General features: G+C 38.4%; 1 protein-coding gene and 1 long non-coding RNA gene across 6 annotated transcripts in view; one reads left to right on the top strand and one right to left on the bottom strand.

Annotated features, from left to right (window-relative positions):
- SPAG16 (sperm associated antigen 16) overlaps positions 1 to 20216 on the bottom strand; it is a 385479-nt gene extending 365263 nt beyond the window's left edge. For 3 of the 4 annotated variants that reach the window (XM_064660354.1, XM_064660355.1, XM_064660356.1), the window contains exons 1-6: positions 20093 to 20216; positions 17238 to 17284; positions 16723 to 16821; positions 11495 to 11622; positions 6773 to 6910; positions 59 to 166 (exon numbers count right to left, since the gene is read on the bottom strand). In XM_064660354.1, the coding sequence (XP_064516424.1) occupies positions 59 to 166; positions 6773 to 6910; positions 11495 to 11622; positions 16723 to 16821; positions 17238 to 17284; positions 20093 to 20135 (563 nt within the window). In that variant the 5' untranslated portion in view covers positions 20136 to 20216. The remainder of the gene's footprint in view (positions 1 to 58; positions 167 to 6772; positions 6911 to 11494; positions 11623 to 16722; positions 16822 to 17237; positions 17285 to 20092) is intronic. The other variant, XM_064660353.1, reaches the window with a different exon arrangement.
- On the top strand, positions 19690 to 25410 carry LOC135416960 (uncharacterized). 2 transcript variants are annotated; one of them, XR_010431831.1, is made up of 3 exons: positions 19701 to 20051; positions 23454 to 23616; positions 24971 to 25410. It is a non-coding gene; the product is annotated as an uncharacterized LOC135416960 (long non-coding RNA). The 2 variants fall into 2 exon arrangements; XR_010431830.1 differs by lacking the exon at positions 23454 to 23616 and having other exon boundaries at positions 19690 to 20051.
- Positions 25411 to 25616: the final 206 nt, after the last annotated feature.

Raw genomic sequence — 25616 nt, 5'->3', positions numbered from 1 at the left:
AATAATTCAAGACGTTATCTTTAATGCTACATGTGTAGCAATTAAAATTATTTTTTACCTTTTCATATCACAAATCAGCCTGTTTTTCTCCTGGACCACTCGCCTGTGGTGCATTCGATGGAAGTCTCGTTCTTTCTGCATTTTTAGGAGAGCCTCTTTTGTTTTACTATGTGTAAAAACAGAATATGCAAGAGAAGTCCTATTAATTACATCAAGCTATGTTGAATATAGGATTATTTGTCAGATATGCACATGCCTACTGTATCCAAGTTGGAGGTTTTTGCTAGTATACCCTGTGGTGGAGAATATGTACTTCTGAGGTATTCTTGCTGCCAGCTGAGGTACAAAGCCATGGGAGCTCTTCCCCTTCCCTCAGATCCTTTAGATAGAATCCATTAGGATTCTGGCATTATAAATCTCAGAGCTGAGGTCAACTTTAAGCACAAGGAGTTTCATGGAGGTATATATTCGAGTTACAGGCGATAAGAAAACAATACTCTTGTTTAAAATTCTACATGAAAGTGTATTGATAATACTGATAATATACTGAAAATACTGATTTCTTAATGTCTACATCACATCTGGAGCCCAACATTGGTACATGCTGAAAGGACACATACAGAAGGGTAACTGTATTGTTGCCTTGCAAATACATTTGGAGAGTCTTCTGGAAAAAGTTGGGCTAGAAAAGTTTTAGGCTCTCTTCAGTCATGTTTGTAACCTGTACCCAAGTGTTCCCTGGGTAGGTCAGAGGGAAGCAAAAGGAACCCATTTCAAAATTAATTGTAAACATACTGATAACCTGTTCTTCTCTAAGCACATTCTACACACAGCCATGGGACACCCTGAGATGCTCCACTCCATAAACATAAAAGAAAATACTCTCTATATATTCGGTACATTTTCTCCTTGCCTTCACTGATATGGGTTTGGCAGGAAAGATTAGTAGATGAATTGTTTAATTGCAAAGGAAGCTTGAAATTACTTTGCACAGAAATTAGATATTTGCTTCTTGCAAAAATAAAGCTCACTTCCTCTGCAACAGGAGTTGAAGAATTAGCAAAACCACTATGCCAGGGGAGTATGCCAAAATCACAGGCCAGGAAGAATGTCCATAACTGCCAGTGCATTATATTTAATTGTACAAGTAATTTATATTTGCTGTATATCCATTTGCTATATTTATTACCTATACAAACTAGCATCTTTATATGTGTACATTTACAAGAGAATTGCTGCTTGTAGCAGAGACCTGAAGAGCAGAGCAAAGCACAGAAGCTCAAAGGAGCCATGGGCACACACATCACGTCGTGTGTGCACCGGCACAAACACCAGGAATTGTGAAACAGAGGAACTCAGGATATTGGTATGGGACACAAGGCACAAATTAATGATTCTGCTCAAGCTTCTACGAGCAGCAAAACATTTGAGAGGTAAATGAATCAGTGGTCTCAGGACAGTTCTGTGAAACAGCTCCATCACAACACCATGCTCAAAACCTGACCTGCCATAAAGACCTTGAATACAAAACCTGCCCCTTCAGAGCTCACAGGTGGCTTGTTCCAAGAGTAAAAGATGCTGCACCAGCCATAGCAAATACAATATCCATTTCTTTTAGTTAAGATATATGTCAAAGCCTGCAGCTCTCTCCATCTAAACTTCTCTCCAGCAAGTACTTCCATAAAAATAGCAGAAGAGGACAGGGCCCAATAAATCCAAGCAGGTTTTCCAAGGCGAGTTACATGCCCTGCTCCAAAGATGCTGCAAGTTGTAGCTCTACAATTTTAATTGAAATAAAGATAGTTTTAGAAAACAAACCCCCATGCTTTTACTCTTTCTAGGTTACATGACACACTTGGTAGCAAACATGCTGAATGCACCACAAAATGAAACAGATGCATTTAAATACGGTGCTCAACACAAAAAGTGTGCACTTTGTTTTTTCCATTGTGTAAGTGGAGAAATATGTGCAGGAGTAGTCAGATTTTGGCATAGAAATAGGAGATCAGCTGAGGATTTTATTGCTGGTGTTGGCACTAACTCTAATAATAAATATGACTTCCAGGACTGCTTTATATTTTGACCATTACTTTGGCTATAAGCTGGGTATATATTTGTGAGTGTACTCCCAAAAATCAGAACAGAAAGGTACCTGTGAATGTTTATGCTTCCTGACTGATGTTGTGAGCTCCTCAGGCAAAAGCTGTACACAATTTTCATTCCATCTACCTAATAAGTCCCTAAACATTTAAAGAGCTTACAAATATCACACAGTCCCTGTGATTAACACAATTAACATGATACAACATTTGTCTAACTACATGTCTAAATAAGGCAATACACAGTCTGGCCATAGGAAAACAAAAACACATGCTATTCAAACTATTTTAAATCATCAAAAACAGACTAACATTGCTATGAAATTGCAATCTACTGTCAAAAAATTTTACTAGAATATTGAAGAACAAGACATCACTGAAGACAATGAATTAGAATTAACTAGTCTAGTGTAAGAGTTAACCATTTTCAGAGTAATTTTCAAATTTTTCTGGCATATTGGAAAGAATACCTATGCTTCCACTGGGGAAATACTGCAGCAGATAACACCCCTTACCAATCAACCAGGGCTCAACTGTAGCCTTCAGGATAAAAGAAAGGGAACACACCTAAGGTACTTTAAACTAGTGTCACACAGCAAACCAAAATAAAATTAGTTTTGCTTCCTTTCACCAAACAATGGTCACTTTTAGAAATAATTTAAATAAAAACGTACAGTTTACCCAAACCTTAAGGTAATAACTAGAGGTAGCTACGCAGTAAAAGAATTATGCTGATAGTTATTTCTTTTAATGTATGCAGAGACATCTCAAGATGCCTTCAGGCATCAGACAAGCTATAAAAAATACACACTGTATACAGGAAGTGAAGCTAATTCTCTCTTTAAATAATGAAACACCACAGTGAAATGTAACCAGCCTGCAATCTACTCTATCTGCCCACCTGCTTGCATGCAATCATGTAAATACTGTATTAAAATACCCAAAATACAATTACAGTTAGTTTCTAGACACTAAATCTCTTCCATCAATTACCAAACAACATTAAAGCAGGAGGTAATTGGTTTACAGTCATTTATCCTGGGCCCCCATACTGCCTAAGTCCCAAATAACATCTCTTTTCTGCAAGATGGTTGTCAAGAGTACCAAGCTCAGAAACATCAAATGTAATTAAAAGCTTCACAGCACTGCAGCTCTCAATCAATGTTTTCTGACTAATCCACAGAGGAAAATATGGTACTTTCTTTGCTCACAAATCCTTGGTTTCTACCCAGTCAAATCAGCAATTCCTTAGTGCTCTTAAGCATTCTGTTTTCTGTGTAATTCTCTGTCAAAGAGAGAAACTCAAAATGTCCGCCAGGTAATTTTGGCTCTTGCTGAAATATTATCTTTACCACAGCAAAGGTACTGACTCAAGTTATTGAATGTATGAACAAGAAAAAAAAATGCTGTTAACAGTCACTACACTAAATGGATTTAGTACAGAGTATTATGAGCTGGGTTTGTCCAAAAGACATAATGGAACATTGTGACTCATGGTATGTACAGCAAAAATGCTCCATTTCATACATTTCAACAACAGTGCAACACTACTGGTTTAATTCATATATGACTCAAAACAACTGAAGTGAAATGAATGTCACAAGTGCTGAACTTTTAAAATTAGTATCAGTGAGAACTTTGTAAGTTATTCAAAATAAAAAGGGTGAAAAGTGATGTAGTGACCATAAGCATAAACCGAGTTTCACACCTATATATACTCCATTCTAGTTTTAGCCAATAATCTGTGAAAATAAAGCTCTTCCTCTGAGGGGAGAAAGGAGCACTAGTTTTAGTGCTCTTTGAACAAGGTACATGCAGAATAAGTGCACTGTGTAACAGCAAATGCCAACGAAGGAAACTTCTAATTTGTGTCACACAGAACTGGCCTGTATCTCAGTGTCCTCTCTGGAATAACAAGCCAGGGCCATGATCTATTTGTTTGCAGCCAGAGCATTGCTACTTTAGGTTTCATCAAACACTACAATGTGAAAAAACAGGGCACAATTTCATTTCATGGACTGAACCTGAGTGTTGGGTCTTTTATTTCACAGACAGGCTGTAGGAACCCAACACATGGGCCATGTCTTTTCTCTCTCCTGCTTTCTTCCCACTGCACTTTATCATGTCATCTTCCAGCCTTTTAAGTACACACCTGCTATAAAAGGTTTTCTGGCACCCCATGGAGTACAGAGATATTCTTATGGGAGAAAAACAGCTCGTTCAGACCACAGTGAAATGTTTTTGAGCTGTATGTTCTTAAAAAATCGTGTAGGAATGCAACAAACCCAGAAAAACTCTTATCAAGTCATAATCCACTCAGATTATCTTGTTACAGCATGTTCTGCTTCATACAGGGGGCAGGGGGCAGGGAGGGGGAAGAAGAAAGCAAAAAAGGTGGGAAAAAAAGACTTGTTGAAATTACTACTGACAGTAATAAATTTCAGGAGGACCACATTTTGTACGTCCTTCTTTTGCCCTGCATTACTGCTTCTTTTTTTTGCCCTGCATTACTGCTTCTTTTTTTTGCCCTGCATTACTGCTTCTTTTTTTTGCCCTGCATTACTGCTTCTTTTTTTTGCCCTGCATTACTGCTTCTTTTTTTTGCCCTGCATTACTGCTTCTTTTTTTTGCCCTGCATTACTGCTTCTTTTTTTTGCCCTGCATTACTGCTTCTTTTTTTTGCCCTGCATTACTGCTTCTTTTTTTTGCCCTGCATTACTGCTTCTTTTTTTTGCCCTGCATTACTGCTTCTTTTTTTTGCCCTGCATTACTGCTTCTTTTTTTTGCCCTGCATTACTGCTTCTTTTTTTTGCCCTGCATTACTGCTTCTTTTTTTTGCCCTGCATTACTGCTTCTTTTTTTTGCCCTGCATTACTGCTTCTTTTTTTTGCCCTGCATTACTGCTTCTTTTTTTTGCCCTGCATTACTGCTTCTTTTTTTTGCCCTGCATTACTGCTTCTTTTTTTTGCCCTGCATTACTGCTTCTTTTTTTTGCCCTGCATTACTGCTTCTTTTTTTTGCCCTGCATTACTGCTTCTTTTTTTTGCCCTGCATTACTGCTTCTTTTTTTTGCCCTGCATTACTGCTTCTTTTTTTTGCCCTGCATTACTGCTTCTTTTTTTTGCCCTGCATTACTGCTTCTTTTTTTTGCCCTGCATTACTGCTTCTTTTTTTTGCCCTGCATTACTGCTTCTTTTTTTTGCCCTGCATTACTGCTTCTTTTTTTTGCCCTGCATTACTGCTTCTTTTTTTTGCCCTGCATTACTGCTTCTTTTTTTTGCCCTGCATTACTGCTTCTTTTTTTTGCCCTGCATTACTGCTTCTTTTTTTTGCCCTGCATTACTGCTTCTTTTTTTTGCCCTGCATTACTGCTTCTTTTTTTTGCCCTGCATTACTGCTTCTTTTTTTTGCCCTGCATTACTGCTTCTTTTTTTTGCCCTGCAATACTGCTTCTTTTTTTTGCCCTGCATTACTGCTTCTTTTTTTTGCCCTGCATTACTGCTTCTTTTTTTTGCCCTGCATTACTGCTTCTTTTTTTTGCCCTGCATTACTGCTTCTTTTTTTTGCCCTGCATTACTGCTTCTTTTTTTTACCCTGCATTACTGCTTCTTTTGCCCTCCATTACTGCTTCTTTTGCCCTCCATTACTGCTTCTTTTGCCCTCCATTACTGCTTCTTACTCCCCCCCTCTCATATGAGACACAATCCTTAAATACCCATTGTCCAAATAAACTGCAGATAAAAGTAATAAACATTTTCTATATGGTCTGTCTCCCAGTGCAACTACACAATATCTGCTGCTGTTTACTTAACTATTTGACTGTGGCCAATTAATTTATTCGCTCAAAATGTAATAAATCATTATAATCAGAAAATAATTTAATTATCAGCAGCAGCAGCAATGATTATTTAAGAACTGAATAGTTATTTTCATATAAAAGAACAATCTAGATGAAAATTAACAGCTTGAGCAATCTTGAGGAAAACCAAAAAGATTTATTTTTTTACAGTTCCATATTTTAAAACTGGCAAAAGTGAAATGAGTGCATCATTAGGTCTGAGGGTACATTCATGTGCAGATGAACCATTCTCCAGAAAAGGCCAAGTGACATGGAGTTCATTATCACATCTCTCCATTCCATAGGCTATAAATATTTTAACTCTAATGACTGAAGTACAGCTGACTTATAAAATCAACTACTACAATGTACCCACGAGTATAATGAATGATGGTAATTTACACTGATACCCCCTTACCACTAGGGCCAGAGTGACAGATTTTCTGCAATTAAAAGAAGAAGTGTTCAGTGATTTTTTTTTCCTCTGCTGAAGGTTTGTGGTAGCTGTAATTTATAGTACTGTAATACAAAACACACAATTTATTTTTTACTTCTACCTATTAGACTCTCATGATTCTCCATAGCAATTTGTTGTGATTACTGGATATTAAAATTTATTTTTGGCCTAGTAAATACAAACAAAAGAAACAGAGATTTACATTTCTAACAGACTCAGAGAAACCTCAACTTCAATTATAAATGTCGCCCAGAAGTAAAAATATGTGCAGCCAGCATAACAAACAGGCACTTATCATTTTTTACTAAGTACTTGGGTTTACTTTATCTAGACATTTACTACCATACAGAAAAGCTTCAATACGACCAAATAACATACTTGGCAGCAAGTTTGTAGTTTTCCAAATCTTTCTTCAAACTCATATTCTCAGCCTGCAGTTGCTGGTTGTGGGTGTACACAGTTGGAACCAACCCAGCATCTTTGACTGTGAGCACACCCCTCTCTATGAGTTCATACCTAGGAGAAAAGAAAAAAAAGATATACTATTCCACATTTCCATTTTCTCACTTCACCGATGTCTGCCTTCTCAAGCTACCATTTACCTACAGTAGAATCACAAGGATATTTATCACCTCAAGGCATGTACCTTCTATGATCATTAACAATTCACAACAGTATTATCCCACCACATTGTTCTATTTTACTGCTTTTCATTCTAAAATGTGTATTGTTCATAATATTCATGACAGATAACACAGTACTTAAAATTAAACAATTCTTCCCTTCCTTTCTTTTAAATAGCTTAAATAAAAGACAGAAACAAATGTTCTTTTTCAAATAACATTTGTCCTTTTTATCTCAGATGCTTAAATATACGCAAGATTATTTTGTGAAGGAGTCAAATAAGCCGCAGATAGCTCGGAATCCGTGATCCTCATTATCCTGAACCTGGAAAACAGAGCTCATCTAGGGAAATTTCTTCATTCCTTCCTGTTTACTTATTTTCCATCTCCCTGTTTAATTATATTTACCAATATTTACCTATTTTACCAGCCCCTGAGAAAACACGATTCCGTGATGTAGAAGCCTGAAGTCTGCTTTAGTTAAATACTTGTACAGACTAACTTGGATTTTGAGAAGTAAGAGAGAATCTGAAGCAGCCTGTAATGCTGGGTAACAACACAGGAACCTCAACAGCCCCAGCAATAAAATCCACTCACTGAGTATCATATTGTAGGACCATCCATCTTGTGGCAGTATGTCAGCAAAGGCTAATCCCACAGGACAGACAGAGTGAGCCCCCAGCCATGACATCAGTTCATAGCAGGTTGAATGGAGTTATAACTAACCAAAATCAGACAAAAACTATAACCCCACAAGCACCTTCCCTGCTGGGAAGATGTTCCGGGTGAGAACTTACTAGAAGGATCAGTATGAACATTATTTGCCTTCTCGGGTGAAAAATACATTCAATCTGTGCATTACTTGGTTTCCAAGTGATAAGGAAGTATGAAAAGAACAGCAGTAAATAGAAATACAAAGTATTTTAAATGCTGTCTCCCACACCTGGGCAATAGCAGCTGATCCGAAACCCGAAGCCAGTAAGCACAGCATTCCTCCATCATAATCATGTGGCACAAACAAAAAGCATTTCTAGAACAAGGGATTCTTACTTGACAAGCAACATTTACTTAACATCCCACAAAAAACTTACTTGTAACATGAGTAATTCTGTCCAAATGACTTCCTACAGTCATCTACTTATCTGCATTCTGTGGATAGTCCCAGGAATGCTCATCCCTATGAATTAAGCTGTCACATTCACCACCACTAGATGAAAGGTTTTTGAAAAATTAAACGGAACATGTCCAAAGCAAAATTCATTCTATCATCACTTCATTTTCTTAAGTAAATTACAGTAGGAACAGGCTTTAATACCAAGAAAGCAGCTTAGCTGTTTGTTTTTTTCAAATAAACATTGACTGATGCACAGGTACAATTCCTACCAGAAATACTGCACATAAGTGCACCTCTGATGGCAGAAAATAACAACTCTAAATGCTCCTTAGCTTGCCACTGAATGCCTTAACTACACTTTATGAAAACCATCAAATTTCTGCCTGAAGACTCAAACATGGATAATTGATGAACTTTGACTCCAGCAGAGCTAAGAACCCTGAAAGACAATTTCCCTGAAACACAATTAATAGCAATAAACTCACTACGCCCTTGTCTAAGAACACTACTAAAAATGAATGCTTTGTGCACGTAGCAGAAATGGAAAACCACACAACAAACTGCACTGTGAAATCTCATTATCTTTAATCAACCTAGTCCTGTAAAACTTACAGACCTCCTACATACCGAGCCAGCTGCCAAAGAGCTCTTGTTCTCACTTCTTCCCATTACACGTGGAAATTAAATTAGTTCTCTGCACACACAGGTATTTTACTCAGCTTCTCAGAACCACTGAGTTATTATTCTTGAATTGCTATTTAGAATTAACAAATAATCTGGAAACTAAAGAACAGATGGTTACCTATGATTTTGTGATCAAAGCCTAGTGCAGACTGACTAAAAATATGTTATTACTATAAACATTACATTATAATTCCCAGAAACTTGAATTCAAAGGAGTCTTGTAGCAGAGAGGCCCTGGGATAAACTAACTGATACCTAACTCAGAATATCCCTTTACCAAGGGATAGCTCACCTAGAGATGCTTTCAGGGATTAAAATCTCAACTTTTAGCTTTTACAAGAACTTCTCACTGAAAATTATAATCCAAAGAGATGACAAAACTACAGTTTCAACAGATGGCTAACATATGAGCACAGTAAAAATAAAGCATTTACTTAATGGAAAATTAGATATTAAAAAATTAATTTAAGTTTAAAGTTCATTAAAGTATAACTGGAAGAAAAAAAGTTCATATGCAAAACAACTTATATAAGTCAAAAAAACCCAATCACTACAAGTGTGATAAAAGTATTCATTACTTCATAGAAAAAAGTGGATTTGGTTTAAAATGAAACATTATCAAACCACATTTTATACAGCTGGATAGAATAACAGAATGTTTTCCCAAACTCTGAAATAAACACAGATAATTTAGTCCAATTTAAGTGACCTTTAGATCTCAGACAGACAATAATTTCAAAGCAAGCCTTTTGATAAATTTTCTCTACAGTAATTAATTTCTCATTTTAAATTCCATTAGTACTTGATCACCACAGCATGAGAGCAAGACTGTCGTCCCAATACATAATGAGGAACCCAAGTACACTAATCTGCTCTCACTTTCATTAATATTGTAAATTATCTATTTCAAACCAACATGAAACATTTTGAAATAAGGTATTAATGCAGAAAGGCTCAATACAGCAAGATTAGATACTGACATGCTGAGCTCATTTGTAAAACTACTGAAATTAAAAATATTACTTATAGAGAAAAAATATATGTATAGCTAAGGATTTACAAGATAGGGCCTGCTAAGACCTGCACTTACTCTGTTAAAAAGCAATTTGAATTTTGCCATTGATATAAATTCAGACTAAGTGCTTCGAAGAAAGTCATAGCTTCATAAAAAGGTCACTATTTATATCTGTCTAGTATTAATTATCTTTTAGCATAAAAACTGTTAAACTTTAAACTTAATGCTATTCATGTAAGCTCTTTTGTTGAAAAAGAATACAGAACTATAGTGCTCCTTCTCCAAGGAACCATTGAAGCCCATTGTTATGCTATCAAAAAGCTGATCATCATTAATTCCAAAGGCAATGCCTGACTGGTGAGCTCTATACAAGTAAGACCACGGCCTTGCAAATGACAGCAATGATTCCCCCATCACAGAACATTTCTAAGAAAATTTAAAAGCTTCAGGGGTTTTGCAGGAAAAAATAAGATGTTTCTAACTTTCGCTAATTTTCAAATTATACAGTTTCAAAGGACCTTATTAAAAAAAAAATCTCTGAACTGCTCATGTTTAAAGACTGACTACAAGGTAATTCAAAGAGAGGTATTTCCACATTTCAGAATTTGTCCAAGGTAACCTGCAGATTCAAAGCAACCTTGTAATTGAGAGTATTTCAACAGAACTTTGGGAAGTGTCATCTTTTGCTCCTAAAAAATTCAGCTCCCCTCTCAAGCTTTGCAGCATTCCTTGCACATTATTTTTAATCAATATTAAAAATATACATCCTGTGGGAATCTGTATATGAATAGAGTGAAGAGTGGTGTACTCAGACAAACCTGCATGTTTAAGCTTTGCACAAAGTATGACAAAACTTCTGAAATCTATACAAGCTTGGAAAAAGAAGACAGCAACAGCTCAAGAGTTTACTCTCCTGATTAGTGTATGAATTAAAAAGAAAAAAGAAACCAACACAACCCTATTATATTGACTGATGTACCAAAAATGACCAAGCATCAAATATTTTGATTATATTACTTAAAATAGAAGGTAGCTGTGATGAATGCAAAAACCCACTCAACTAAGATGCAAATACTCCAGCATACTACAAACTACTCATCCTTAAGCAGACACTCATGTTCTGGAAAGCAAGAAAAATAACAAACCATGTGATTTCTTGGCAGTGCTGAAGTGAAATACCAGTCCTTTCGCACTGGACTTGTTTGATCCCACGGTAATTTCTGCACTGTGTCCGCTTTTAGTTTTTGTTGGTAGACAGTGGAGAGCATAACATACTCAAAAAAATAGAATTGACTTTGTTTTGTCTTAAAGGAGATGGCTCAGAAGGAACTCAGATGAGTTGTATCCTGAAAAGGAGTACTTCTCTTCCCTGTTCACAAAAGGTGACAACTTCAGGCTTCTAAGTATCTGGATTTTGGTGAAATGCATACATTCCTTCAAAGATACCTGTTTAGGAGCTCCCTGGAGTCAGTTTTCCTCAAAGTCTGTCCTTAAAACAGGAATTTGCATCCTCATTCTCACTATGAATATATTTACTTGTTAAAACACTACATATTTAAGATGGACTCAGGAGAGTTTTCTGAAAATATATCCTGAAATACTGAAAACATTTGAATCCTGAGCATCTAATTCCCAAAATAGCATGGTCACTTAAATTATTTTACCATTCAGTTTGGAAGCAGTCAAGGGTTCTGGACATTCCCAATCTGACCAGGAAATTGCAGAAGAAATCATCCATTGCTTCAGGTACTTCACACACTGATTTCTCCGAAGTCAGAACTGATTGTGAAGTCTGAAATTAAATTTTGATAACTGTTATTAAACTTACAAGAGAAAAGTCATGATCATAATTTCTATTTCTGAAGTCAACTAAAGTTACAGATCTACTGGAGTACAGCTAAATGTTTCCCTTGTCTTTATGGATCAGATGTGTAATTATTGATCCTTCCAATGTCAAGGTTTGTGAAAGGTTAGAAAGAAAACTCAAAACCCACCTTGTTTAAGCAAGTATTCTGAACCTGACACAATGTGGTAGAGACTTGAAAGTATTATTACTGATGGATGATCTGTCACTCACCAGAGACAAAATGTTAGTTCTCATACTCCTGCACCCTTCAATAACCTCCACAACTACAGATGAAAAAAATCAGTCCTCATCTAACAGAAAATTGAGAAGTCCAAAGTGACGGTAAAAAGGCTTATACTCTCCCTGTAATGATGCAAGCAATGGAGAGACAGAAAAAAAATGCATCTCCATCACTAGATCTCTTAGCAATAAGTCTCAAAGATCAACTCTCTTCTCTCAACATCCCTATGAACACTGAAGAAGCTGCCAGACAACACTGCTACAAGTGTTAGCAGAACACAGATGGTGCTCCAAGGCTTCACGTGCAGCTCCTCCAGCGCCATCAAGACAGACAGCCCTGCAGATAAGGTCAGCTCCTGGGTCAGGCACAGTTGCCAAAAGCAGAATCAAAACAAAACAGAGCAATCCTACTACAGAGAGAAAAAACCCTATCCCTTCCACAGCTTTCTGTGGCAATGCAAATCTCTTCCCTTCACCCAACTCCATTCAGCCCACTCAGCACACAGCTTGATATGCAGTTCTCCCAGAGAATGCAAGATCCAAGGAGGTACTGAAAAAAGGAAAAATGGAACCCAGTCTGACACTACTGCCCACAAAATGTGTTGAAGATAACCAGATGAGAGAGACTGCCATGGCTCAACAGCCAAGGAGGTGGCCTGCATTCTGAAGTCAAATGGATTGCAGTGACTTGACGTACCTCAACATGAGGGTCTCTGCATTTGGGGACTCCACACGGGCACAAAGCCACAGTGGATCTACTCAGCAATGCAGTTACTGGGACAAGCTACTGCACTGCACGTGCCTCTCAGTGAGAGACTATAAAAAATGCCACAAAACTGAAAAAAATTCCAGTGAGAGATTTATCAAGACATGCTAAGGGGTGAGACTGCAAATCATTTCCTCCATGCATTTAAAAAAGGATCTGTAGGCCAGGGATTTCTGATAAGACCATTCATTTATGGCTTATTCATGCCCTTAGTGGGAGCTCTATCACAATGACTGCATAAATTACCTGGAGATAAAGGTATTTCTCTTGATAAAATAAAAACACTGCAAAGATCTCAAAGCATTTTGTGTAACACACAAAATGTTGCCTTCAACCCAAGCAGCCTACCTCATATAAACAGGAAGGACTGTGCATGCACAACTGAGGCCATTAACACTGCATTATGACTGATGCAATATGCCAAGTGCAATGTAATATTTAGCATATTTTCATTACTAGAACTCTAGTACATCAGACAGGTCTATTTTCTAATTGTGGTGATAAAAGAACCAGAGAGTTCATGGGCAGACATGCAGCTGCATCCCTTGGCTTGCTTTTTCTCTTTCTTTATTCCAAGTGAGGCAAATGTTGCTTGTAGTTTTCCAAACACATCTATAAAGCTGGTCTTCAGGAGAGGTGACACAGCTCGATTCCCTTAATAAATGGAAATATGATAGGAATTCATTCCATCCATGCAGAAGAGAATTTATTAGCTAAGGTACCAGCACTGAGAATCATCCCAGGAACAAAAGCTCAAGTGGGGAACAATATAGGGGAAAATGAATTCAGTGTAACAGGCACAGTATCAGAATAGGGCCTCTGGAAACCAGAACTAAACTCCTGGCTCTTCTGCAGACTTTGAGAGTGATACTGGGCCAACCACTTGCTTCATTTTAATTGTAACCATGGATGACCACCAATAGAACGGAATAAAAGTAATTTTTTGTATATATTTAGCTATTTGTAAATGAGGAAAATGCAATCCATTAATATAGTGCAAACAGACATCCTATAGCAGCTCTATGGACAAAACCACCCTATTAAAGGATTCTGACCATGAAGTCAAAATAAACTAAATATTTGCTTTGTGAAGTATTTGTTAAATATGTCTTTGTTTTAATTAAAGTATTGAAAACATTTTGGGCCTAAGGACTCTAACTATGGCCAGTAAAATAAATTAATTGCTAAGAGCTTAACTTTAGAAACTTTCACAATACTCATAAGAATTTCTGACCACTGAAGAAATATGAATGTCAAATAAATCAATCATTTCTCTGGAAAACAAGATAAGGTGTTCTTGAAAAGCTAACTAAATTTCAAAAGAACTCAAGGATTTTAACACCTTCAAACATACACAAATGTCAATGTTACTTCAGATTATCATTTAAGACATTAAGATTCTGGAATAGATGTCTAACTACTGAAGACAGCTTTCCAACCAGCTTTCTTCTCTGTGTGTGGCTTTACAGAAATTCTGGATCCCTTTCCTAGGGTCCCTATCAGCCGAATATTTTCTTTCATATAAGTCAGGTCAGGAGTTACAGAATATTCTGAGTAGGAAGGGACCCACAAGGATCATCAAATCCATATGCAAAATACTTTTTGCTTGTGTTTGAAAATAATGTATATTACCTTAAATCATCTCAGAACAAGAAAAACAGAAAAAAACCTAATGAGTTGTGCTCAAGAAGGACAAGTGGTGACTAGAACAGGCAGAGCAGGCAGAATCACTGCTCTCCAATGCATGGGGTGCCCAGCACAGCTGTATATTGAGTCAGCTGCCATTTTACCACCAGACTAGAGGGAAATGATAGAGATTAGAGCTCCATCACCCTCATTTCCCTGTTGGGATCCAAACAAAAACATGAACCAGCTGCTAAGGGAGCCTCACCAAAGTCCTTAAAGACCAGTAGTTTCCCCACACCCATGCAGAGACCCAGAAGGAAAGAAAACATGCTTCAATATCCCCTGCAGAAAACCAGCTTTAATGCCTAGACACCAGTTTTATTCTTGCTGAAGGTGAACAGCACCATCTCTCATTTGCTTTGTTTGCTCTTCTTCATTTAGTAAGTAGTGCTGATTACTTTAGAAGGAACTTTGAAAATAAGCATTTTTCTCAGATTTTCCCTGTTATACTTGACCTTTTTATAGAGCATAAAAGAAACTGTAGTTACTCGGTTTAGAAACTGTGGATATTTTTAGCATCTGCAGTTGGAAAATATCAAATATTAAATATTTTTTGATGGTCACTTGATCTGTGCCTTCTCTATATAATTTCTTCACCAAAGATTTGCATCTAGCATTGAAATGCAATCTGTAATATGAGATCACACGTACAAGTTAATACGAACAGCAAATATACACAATCACTTAAAACTATCAGAGTAGCTATTCCAGGATATGGTTCTTAAATAATCTCACCTATTTTAGCCAAAATTACAAGCTTATAACTGAAAAAATGTACCATGATTATTTATGCTGTGAAGAAGACAGCCTCCTGCTGTGCTTCTTAGCTCAGAGTTTGGATGTTGATTCAATATTCATTCACAGAAGACAGTGCTTCTAACTCAGGTCACCAAAAGCATTTGCTGCAGCATTTGGTTTTTCCAGTGAATTAATATCAAACAACCCAGTCACTGAGCCCCACAAAATATACAGTAAATCATTATGAAAGCTGTCAAGGAACTAGCAAGTGTATTAGAACATTTTTCTATTCACGTCTTTCTCTCCAAAGGCTGAAAATATTATTTCAGTTTCAAGATTATGGAAAAAATGAGGCCTCCAAATAACAAGTCAAGCAGCAAAAATGCAGACATCTATTAGCATAAACTCAAAATCAAAGGGAATTTGGGTCTGAGCACACACATTCTTCAGAGGTTTTGAGGAAAGGTTAACAGTTTCTCCAGTTTGATTAAATTGGATATACATGAACATACTGCTTCTTCCCACTCTGGTTCAACAAATCAATGAAGAGGTAAAAGATGATTTAAATATACCACTGTCAGAAGATCAGTAGGTTAAAAATATTCTTCCTTTCTTTTCACTTTCTATTTTAACTCACACAGTGAAACAACCATAACCTCAGTTTCCCCTACTTCCTTAACATGAAGCACATTCACTCTCAAACACTTCTGCCATATTTCCATTCATTTTCAGGCAGATTCAGTTTCAATGCACATAAAACTCTGGTACTGCCAGTTTCCATTCCAACTTTGATCTAAGATACAAAACTGATCTGTTGATATGCACTAGTGCAGAAGAAAATGCACGTTTTCCCCTCCATTTTGATGTTAAGAATCATTCACATGCTTTGATCTTTTCTCTATTAATCATTTACTTTTGCAAAACAAAGACTGTGACTGTACCTTTCTGATGAGGCTACAAGACAGTGGTGATATTAGAAACACAGCAGGGAAAAGCACTTTTCCATTAGATTGTTATAATCTAGTAAATCCAGGTAAATCATATTTTGAAAAATGCAACATATAAACCCCATTGTGTAGCTCTAAACTGTGACATGAGTGCTTTGAAATCAAACTGTAAATGTAAGGAATGTCGAAAAATAATGGTGTGAAACGACAGATAATTAATATTTTGCTTTAAGTGCAACAATCCATTCTTTATTTTTAATATATGAATAATCTCTTTTAGCAAAGTATTCAAGTAGCACCTTTTGTGGATCTTAAGCATATGCAGTTTTGCCAGGGATGACACTGTCATTCAGTCTACTCAGATAAAGAACAAACCCTAAAATGCTGATGCACCATAATAAGATGAATATATTTTAAATAACCCATCTATATATTTGCAATATCGGGTTGTTTATGGAACATAAAATGAACAGAAATTAAATGAAGAGGAAACCCAGGAAACTTGTGTTTTCCACCCTGGCATATGTTTACTCCTAGAAACTTATAAACGAATAAGAGACAGTCTTTCCCAACAAATATTTAAAAATTCATATAAATTATGATGTGCACATTTCAAGCCACTAATGCAAACTGAATTACAGACTCTAAAAAGGTTTAGGAAGTTCTTACTGAAATTTCAGCATCTTCAGCCTGCTCTTGAATAGCCTGTAAAGCCTTGGACAGATCCTCATCCTCCTCCTGAAGACTAAATTCATCATCTGCAGAAACCTAAATGAAATTATGTAAAGTTTGGTACTAACATATTTTATACATCTTTCTTTCACAGTACCACTGTTCCCACTCCCAGGACAACCGCTGAAAATAATCCCCTTCTTGTTAAAATACCACTTTGCCACATTTAAATAGAATATATATTACTGAAATATTCATTATAAATTATCTGAAGCATCTAAATAGAAATACCTGAATCTTAAAAAAAAATTTATGTTCAAATAAAAGTTTCACATAACAAATCAACCAACACTAAATCTTCCCTTGAAAAATGAGTGCATGCCTACCATCACCACACAATGAAAGGAGATTCATGTCATTTCTCTGAGGATGTTTACGTGACTGATGAAGTAAAACAAAACAATGATACACGAATACCAAACATATCAGGACATTATCAATTTATAAGTTACCTCTTCACATTGATAATCATCTTTAGAGTCATCTGTTATGGTAACCTCTGCAGGTTTTGTTAAGTCTGAAACAGCTGATGCATGTGATGAGTTCCAACTTAGAAAAAACCATCATAACCAACCATCTCTAAAGCTGTCCTCACCACCTTCACCCTTGTTCTTTTTGACACAAGACTTTCAACTTTCAGGGCTTCTTTCAGCCTTGAGGTGAACAAGCCCAGCTCCAGTGAAAGCTGTGTGCAAAGAGACAGAATTTAGGCTTAAGTTCCTATAGCAGGTTTGAAAGTCATTAAAATTTGACCCATCAGATCTCCCAAAGTCCAAAGCCAAGCACTGTTCCAAATTAAAACAGCAGCTAAATTAGGCTCTCACCCAATCATCAACTTTGAGAGGGGTCTTGCTGCACTGGGACTGCCACAGGCTTTATGTTTCCCAGCACAACTAACTTCATGCTCTCAGAGAACAGCCTTTTTAGCAAATTCAGATATACAAGTTCAAACACGAACACTTGAGACCAAACACTAAAGAACCATTTACCAGAGGTGATAGAAACGCCTTAATAATCACAACACATCTACAAGGACCTTTCAAAATGTAAAAATTCATTTGGAAATTATCTACAGCTCCTTCAAATGCTTTAGAGTTAAACTTTTCATAAAAAATAACTACGAATAGTCTAAAATGAAACCCAAATAAACATCTTTTCACCCACTAGCCTCACAGCCCATGAAAGTACAATAAAATTTTTTGCAAGATGCTGTTTGTTAACAGTTTCCCTAGGAAATCAGTTAGCCTACAAGTGACCCATGTAAATAAATCAGGAATTAACTTCCAAAGAAAAGAAAAGCTGGCAATTCAGTACTTCACACACAGAGGAAAAAAAAAAGGAAAAAAATACATGATTTTCCAGCTTTGCACGAAATTCCTTAAATCTGCATTATTCTCCTAAAAAAAATGGCCTTTTGCCGTAGTTCTCACACACTGCAGTTCTCCCACTACAATATATATGTAAAGATACAAAATATATGTCAAATTATCCTCTGCATTGAAGACCCCATGATCACAGCATCAGGAAACTATCAGTTCAATTGTATCCATCTCAAAGGTGAACAGCTGAAGGTCATGATCCCTTGATAAGTAAAAAACTCTCAAATTCTGAGGGTTTTTTCCTGAATTTTCTAGTGACTTGACTGTCCTTGCAATCCACTATGGTCTAAACTAATATGTCATTGCAAACACTGTGCATAGACTAAAATATTACTTTAAAACTCCTGGGGTTTTTTACCTTTTTTTTTCAAATATTATAGTTAGGTGCACTATAAAACAGAGCAGTTACTTTTAAAAACTACTGTATTTCCCAACAAAGAATATCAAATCTTACTTTTAAACACATGTCCCGAGGCAGTGTATTTTTAAGAACACCACAGCCGTGCTGTTTCACTAAAGTAGAAACTGAGGCACAAGCTGGAAAAGGACATTCCTCCACTTTTTTAGGTTACCTTTATATTGGCTTACAACTTAATTTTACCAAGGCAAGAAAAAACAACATACAGCAGGGTGTAACAGGATTCTTTAGCCTCTAAAACAAAGCTTGAAAAAGCTTCTTGATTTGCAGCTCGCAGCTAGAAAAGTGAACAGATAAAGCTCATCTGGCAAAACTAGAATTTGGGCCATCTGACCAAAAAATTGCACATTTGAAAGCCATAAACTCCCAAGATAATTTCCTACTCAATAACTCAAATGTGGTAAGAACCAGGGTTTTTTTTGCTCTAAGAGCTACAGCAAACAAAGTTGTGTCTAGGTTACTGAATCACAGCCCTTATAAGTTGGTTATACTCAGTACAAACTACATGAATATTCAGGCACTTATTTTGTGGTAGGCACTTGGAAATTAAAGAGCACCTTTTCCAGGAGCACATTGGGACAGTCTTAATAACAAATCTTTTGCTCCTCCATAGGTATTTCACGTTCACTGATCAACAGCTAACACTAAAGAGGGGGTAAGAGCCTTTCACGCCAGGAATTTAACCCTTGCTCTGGCTGCCCCCCCGAGGATGCAATTCCCTGCTTTCCCAAAGGGCCCTCGGGGACCCTGAGCTTCAGCCAGGAAAGCAAACACCGGGTTACAGTGAGCAGGACCCCACTGCCTCTGCAGGGTCAAAACCCCAAACCCCACATATTCATTGAATCGTTAAGGTTGGAAAAGTCCCCCAAGACCATCCAGTCCAACTGCTGACCTACCACCACACCCATATTCATCACCTAAACCATGTCCTCATGTGCCACTTCCACACGGGTTTTTTAACATTTCCAGGGATGGCAGCCTGTGCCAGGGCTCGACAACCACTGCAATGACGACATTTTTCCTAATATCCGAACTAAACCCCCCCCGGCACAACTTCAGGCCGTTCCCTCTCCTGTCCCTTGTTCCCTGTTCCCTGGGCCAGAGCCCGACCCTCCCCCGGCTCCTCCCTCCTGTCGGGGAGTTGGACAGAGCGAGAGGGTCCTCCCTGAGCCCCCCAAGCGCCCTCAGCCGCTCCCGGTGCTCCAACCCCTTCCCCAGCTCCACTGCCTTTCTCTGGACACATACGGCCCATTTTCAGTTTCCAGGGACAATAACCCACAAGAAGAACCAACAAGGCGGTGGGATTTTCGGGTTCCCCCCGACCCTTGCTCTTACACTCCCCTCGCCCCGCCCGACACCCCCCCCCCCCCCAGCAGCCGCCGGGGCCGCCCCGCCTGAGGCGGGTGGAGCGCTGAGGAGACGGACCCCGTGAGGAGGGGAACCGGCACCCGCAGCCGAGGAGAAGGAGGGTGAGGAGGAAGGGGGAGAGACTGGGGAAGAAGAAGGATACTCTGCAGGCAGAACGCCGCCTCAGAGCCGGCCGCCTCCGCCATGGCCGCGGCGTTGCCGGGGGCGACCTCTCGCGAGGAGAGGCGCTCGCGCCGCGGCGGGAACAGACCCCCCGGGTTAATTTAATTTAGTTCGATTCAATTAAGTTTAAGTTAAATCAGCTGTTTTAACTCGGGGCGAGGCTTCCTCGCGAGTTTGGGCGGGGCGCGGTGCGAGGGCGGGGAGTCTCTGGAGGTTTCCAGGGCGTTCCCTCGGGCCCGGCACCTGTGACCCCTCTGGTAAACACTCGCTGCCCTTCCTGAAAGGGAGGAAAACAGGGAATATGGGGGAAAACTGCTTCAAACTCCTGAGAAGGGACTAAATTTAGAGAGAGCATCTATGTAGCTGGAACAGGTGTTTCACCTGAGCTCAGTCCCGTAGGGCTGACTGCTTAAATTCTTTCAAACTATTCTATAATTCTGTATTCGAGTTTAAGAGCAAGAGTTTTCCCAGGCAAAAGTTGGGGAAAGCGGCTTATATTTGTGGAGAACACACGTTATGGCTCTCTGGAGTTTGAAATAAAGTTGCAGGATTCGACAAAAAAAAATTCTGTTCATTTTTCTTATTTTAAAATAAGCTTAGAGGTCCCAGTCCTAAATTTTCAATGAGTTGAGCTAAGGGGCTTTACATGCAATAGGAACTCAGAATCAGGGCTTGAATTCACATAATGTAACAGAAAATAAGTGCCCAAAATATCTGGGGGGGGAAGTAATAAAAAAAAATACTAATAGCTGGGCTGACAGGAGAGGCACCAATTTTGCTTGCAAGTTTGGAAAAAAAAAAAATCTAAAAATTGGAATATGAACTGAAGATCAGAGAAAATGGAAGTGGGTGAAACTGAGTTGTATAATTCAGCTCAGTCATTACCCAAAAGACAAGATGCAATCGTGCAAGAGGGCCTGCTGCCTGTGGAACTATTATTGAAGCACTTTCCAGAGATGGTCACACAGGATTGCCATTCCTCTCCCGTGGTAGACATATTCTTGAGAAATGATGAGTACTTTGGCACTGTCAAACTCTCCAAATTGTAATAAAAGAGCAGTGTTTGGGCACAAGATTGTCACAACAGTACGAAGGTGAGCAGAACTTTTGTATTCCCTGATAAATTCTCTCAAACACTACACTGAGTTTGATACATGTCAGCTTAAACTCATCTGGTTTCAAGACATGGAAGGCAAATGCTGACATACCTTTCTTGGTCTTGATGGTTGGTGGGTTTTCTTTTTTAATACTCTTCAGAATAAAGTGATATGACTAGAGCAACACTCTTATCCAACCCAACAGACTAGTCCTGCAGTCCAGCAGAGCATGTAAAAAAAAAATAAACAGAAGTAGCATCATAAAGTACAACATCAATGACTCAGTACTTCCAAACTGCAGATTTGAAAGCTGATAATGCAGTTGGGATGGCTACAAATGAAGTTGTTTTCTCTTAGGGAAGTTCCCAATTCCACCACAAATCACAGAGTGTAACTTTAATTGTATCATACCGGCAAGCACAGCTGATTAATCTAAGTTAATACTGCTCACTTCTCTCAGCAACAGGTGTTTGTTCAATTCTTTGTGTAAAGGCTGACAGCAAAAAAAATGCCAAGCAGTATCCTTCTCTCTCTTCTCTGAGTTCTCTATCTCTGCTGGCCTAACTTCTCCCTACAAATTTTTTGCATGACTTCTCTATCCCACTAAAATATGGAAATGTATGGTATCCACAACTGAAGAACACTGATGAAAGCTTAAAGAGGGCTCAGAGAGGTGCTTGAGGGAAGATTAGGATTAGAAAATAATTAATAATGAAAGACAAAAGGATCTTGGTCTTCTTGGTTTATTGAAAGAATAGTTAAAAGAGCTTGATTAAAGTGCACGGGTAATAGGTTTGCTAAGAAATGCTACGCAGAAGTAGAACCAAGAGAGTAGTTTTAGATTAGGTATTAGGAAGAGATTCTTTACTATGAGGGTGGGGAGGCCCTGGCACAAATTGCCCAGAGCAGCTGTGGCTGCCCCATTCCTGGCAGTGCTCAAGGCAAGGTTGGACAAGGTTTGGAGTAACCTGGGATAGTGGAAGGTGCCCCTATCCATGACAGGGGGCTGAAAAGAAATGATCTTTAAGCTCCCTTCAAACCCAAACCTTTCTGTGATTCTATGATATCTAGCTATGTTGAAAATTAACTCAAAATAAACTGCAACTAAAAGCAAAGAGCAGTTTTTTTAACAAATAACTATTTTACTGATTTTCAAGTATAATTCCAGGAGGATTTTAGCAGTCACAGAGTTCTTTATAACTGTTATGTTCCACATTCAGACACCAGCTATTTCAGGACAATCCTATGGCTCCCATTTGCAAAACAGTCAGACATGATCAGTGCAGGGGTACTTTATGAAAGAAGATTGAAGTTGGATTACCAATTCTGCTCTCTGTGGAGGTTTGCCAGTATCCTAAAGGATCCATAGAGTTTATTTGTTTACTTTTAAATAGGAGTCATTGGTCACAGAGTGTTATTTCCTGAAGATTTAAAGCTTTGTTTCGAAACAGTGTTTGGTTGGCAACTTCTAAACTATTTATGTCATCCCATTGTGACTATATAAATGACCTCATCATACAATCATTTTCCTTCAAGAGGCATAACAAGCCAACTAGTTTCTCTCTACCTTGTTCAGAGCCGCCTGCCATAAATACATTGTATTTGGTTATTGCTAAGCTGAATTCCAAGCGCCCCATTCACCCTGCTTTATAGCCTCGTAACAGTCTGGGTTATAAATGATTATCATCTCCCAAATGGCAGCAACTAGTGCTGTTACTGTATCCCATAACTTCTCGGGAGAAAGACACTGAAGCAGCATCTGCTGTAGCTTGAGCATTTCATTAGACAGGCTGTTTGCTTCTCTTACAGAGAAAAGGCTGAGCCAGGTACTTTAGCCAGATCTATCAGCCAGATAGATCAGCCAGACGAGTCAGACTATTTGAGAAAGATCATTCATGAAAACTGGATAAACTAGAAGGCTCCAGAAGTGTTGCCTGTGCTCCCAAGCCCTGAGGGCCAGGTACTCTTTCCTTTATACCACCAAGTAAAAGGCTGAGAGACTATCCTTGAATTCAGAGCAAAATATCTTCTCCTGCTGAATTCAACAAACAAACTGACTACAATTCTAACAAGCTGAGTTAAAAACCCAGGACACCCATGTGAGCTACTTTCAGTGACTTTCTCTCCTCTGCAGGAACACATCCAAAAAGTCCAGTATATGCACTTCATCACAACAGACAAGCAGCCAACAAAGAATTATCTGCCCCACTGACTCTCACACACCCATTTCTAATTGTTCTTCAGCACAGCTTTTGGGGAGAAAGGACAAGGCAATGTCACCCATTCAGCTTTCTGAACGAGCCCAAAGCATGGCCAGGAGCACCATAACAGCACTATTACCATTACAGTCAAGAGACCATTGTCCACACGGTCATGGTGGAGCACGGGACCACAGCTGGAAGCCAGAGTGAGTTGGCAAACATCTTGTTCCAACTTCTGCTGTGCCATCTGGCTTCCAGTGAGGTGCCTGACGTTAAATGTATTCTCTCTGTATTACCATCTGGCAGCTGCTTGTACAACAACGCAGTAACATGCAGGATTTGGCTGACAGTTATCCTAAGAATCACATCAAGGATACTTGTAACAGACTTGGAAATGAAAATTGCTTACAAGGAAAATTTCCTTAACTGGTGGCATTACACACACAGAGTATTGCAGGTGGGGAACAGGGGGTGGGGAAGTTAAGTATACTTATGTTTTGCATGTGCTTATTTTACAAAGTTCCCATAAAAGTTTCTAAGGGAAAGGAGGGGACACCCATGCAGGTTTCCAAAGGACACAAACATTGTAGCCAGCAAAACGTCTGTTGAGAAGCATCAGCATTTTTGCTATGCTGTGGAAATACAGTTACTTTTCCAAAGTTAAAGAGATGCTTTTTTTTTTTTGTTTTATTTCTAGCTGTAATGTTGTATGCCAAAAGTACTTCTGATAAAAGAAGGAAATTTAAGGAATTTGTTAGTACAAACACAGTCTCAAAGAGCTGGTACTTAAACATAAAGTTCAGCTAAAAACACCAGGATTGCCAAATGCAGTTTAACTCCAGTATGAAGCATTATAATAATACCTGTAATGCCAGGCTTTCATCTTTATAAAGGTCACATTTGCAAAGCTTAGGGGCCATAGTAGCCTTGCTGAGCTTTAAATGTAACAGAATGGGGTTCTTCAAAAAATGGAGTAGGATTTTCAATAAATGTGATCCATGACAGCTTAAATCAATCAGTTTTCTACTCTACCTCCTTCTGTGCACTCCTGCCTTTTTCCTTGCTCCTGTGCTGGTGCTCGCATGATTCTCAAATAATTTAAACTGAAAAAAAAAAGATAATCTGCATGAAATAAAAAAAAAAAAGAGGGGGTTTAGTTTTGTTGCCTGTTTTGTGGGTTTTTTCAAATGTAGGAAAAGTAACACTAAAATGCCAGAGGTTTGGCAGAGTTAAGCTGAAGTCAGTAAATGTATTTTGTCTCTACTCTCTAAGAAGAACATTCAATAAATAAACCTCTGCTACATTCCCAGGTATTTCTATAGATTAGATGTAGGATATATTAGGTGTCATAAAAAAGGGTTTGAGTTGAGATTAGATGGAAGCAAAAATGTCTGTTTCCCAATGCATCAGCACTTCTGCTGATGGTCATTCTCCTACGAATTTTATTGAAGCATAACAAGCATCAGCTGGAATACTAGCTACACTATTTAATTGTCTAATGCAATAGATTGTTTTCTTTGATAAGTTTCTAAAATTCACTCTGGCTTCAATTTCTCCCAGCTTTTTCACAAGAAAGAAGGAAAGAGACGACGATGTGCTCAAAACCCAACAACATGAACGCAAACAGAAGTATGAGGAGTTTTGACTGGGCTTAGAGAGAAAATTGGGAGTGAATGGTCCAGCATTTTGTCAATAATGCAGCGAGACATCAGTACAAGGGGATCACACAGCACAGGGCACAGCTCTGGAGCGCGGGTTTCCCGCTGCAGACACTGCAACAGTGATGGATATAGTCCAGTCTGTACACTGCAATGTATAATGCAAGAGTTATCTTATCCACACTGACCTTGCTGTTTCCAGGAACTACAGCCTCCACATCTTTGGCTGTTGTTGCCCTTGAAAATTACCAGGAGCCCTGGACAGACAGTACATATTGGCTCTCCTTGTACTAAATTTGAGGGCATTTCTGCATCACCAATAGAATGAATTGTGCTAAAAGAGGTGTCATACAGTAACTCTTTGGTTTGCAAGTGTAAAGTAACCAGTGTTCTCTGTATAAACTCCAGTTTTACGAACACAAAGTTATTTATGCAGCTTATAGGGACTAATGATCATCTGTTCCTGGTAATTAGAGACTTTTCAGTTAATATGTTCTTCTCCCCTTTGAAATTAAGTTTAGTGAATACGCTTTTCAAATTTATGCAAC

The sequence above is a fragment of the Pseudopipra pipra genome, chromosome 7, assembly GCF_036250125.1.
Source record: "Pseudopipra pipra isolate bDixPip1 chromosome 7, bDixPip1.hap1, whole genome shotgun sequence".
In the NCBI taxonomy this organism is placed as follows: domain Eukaryota; kingdom Metazoa; phylum Chordata; class Aves; order Passeriformes; family Pipridae; genus Pseudopipra; species Pseudopipra pipra.
Note: the sequence above shows the minus strand (reverse complement) of the source record. Positions and strands in the feature narration are given on the sequence as shown.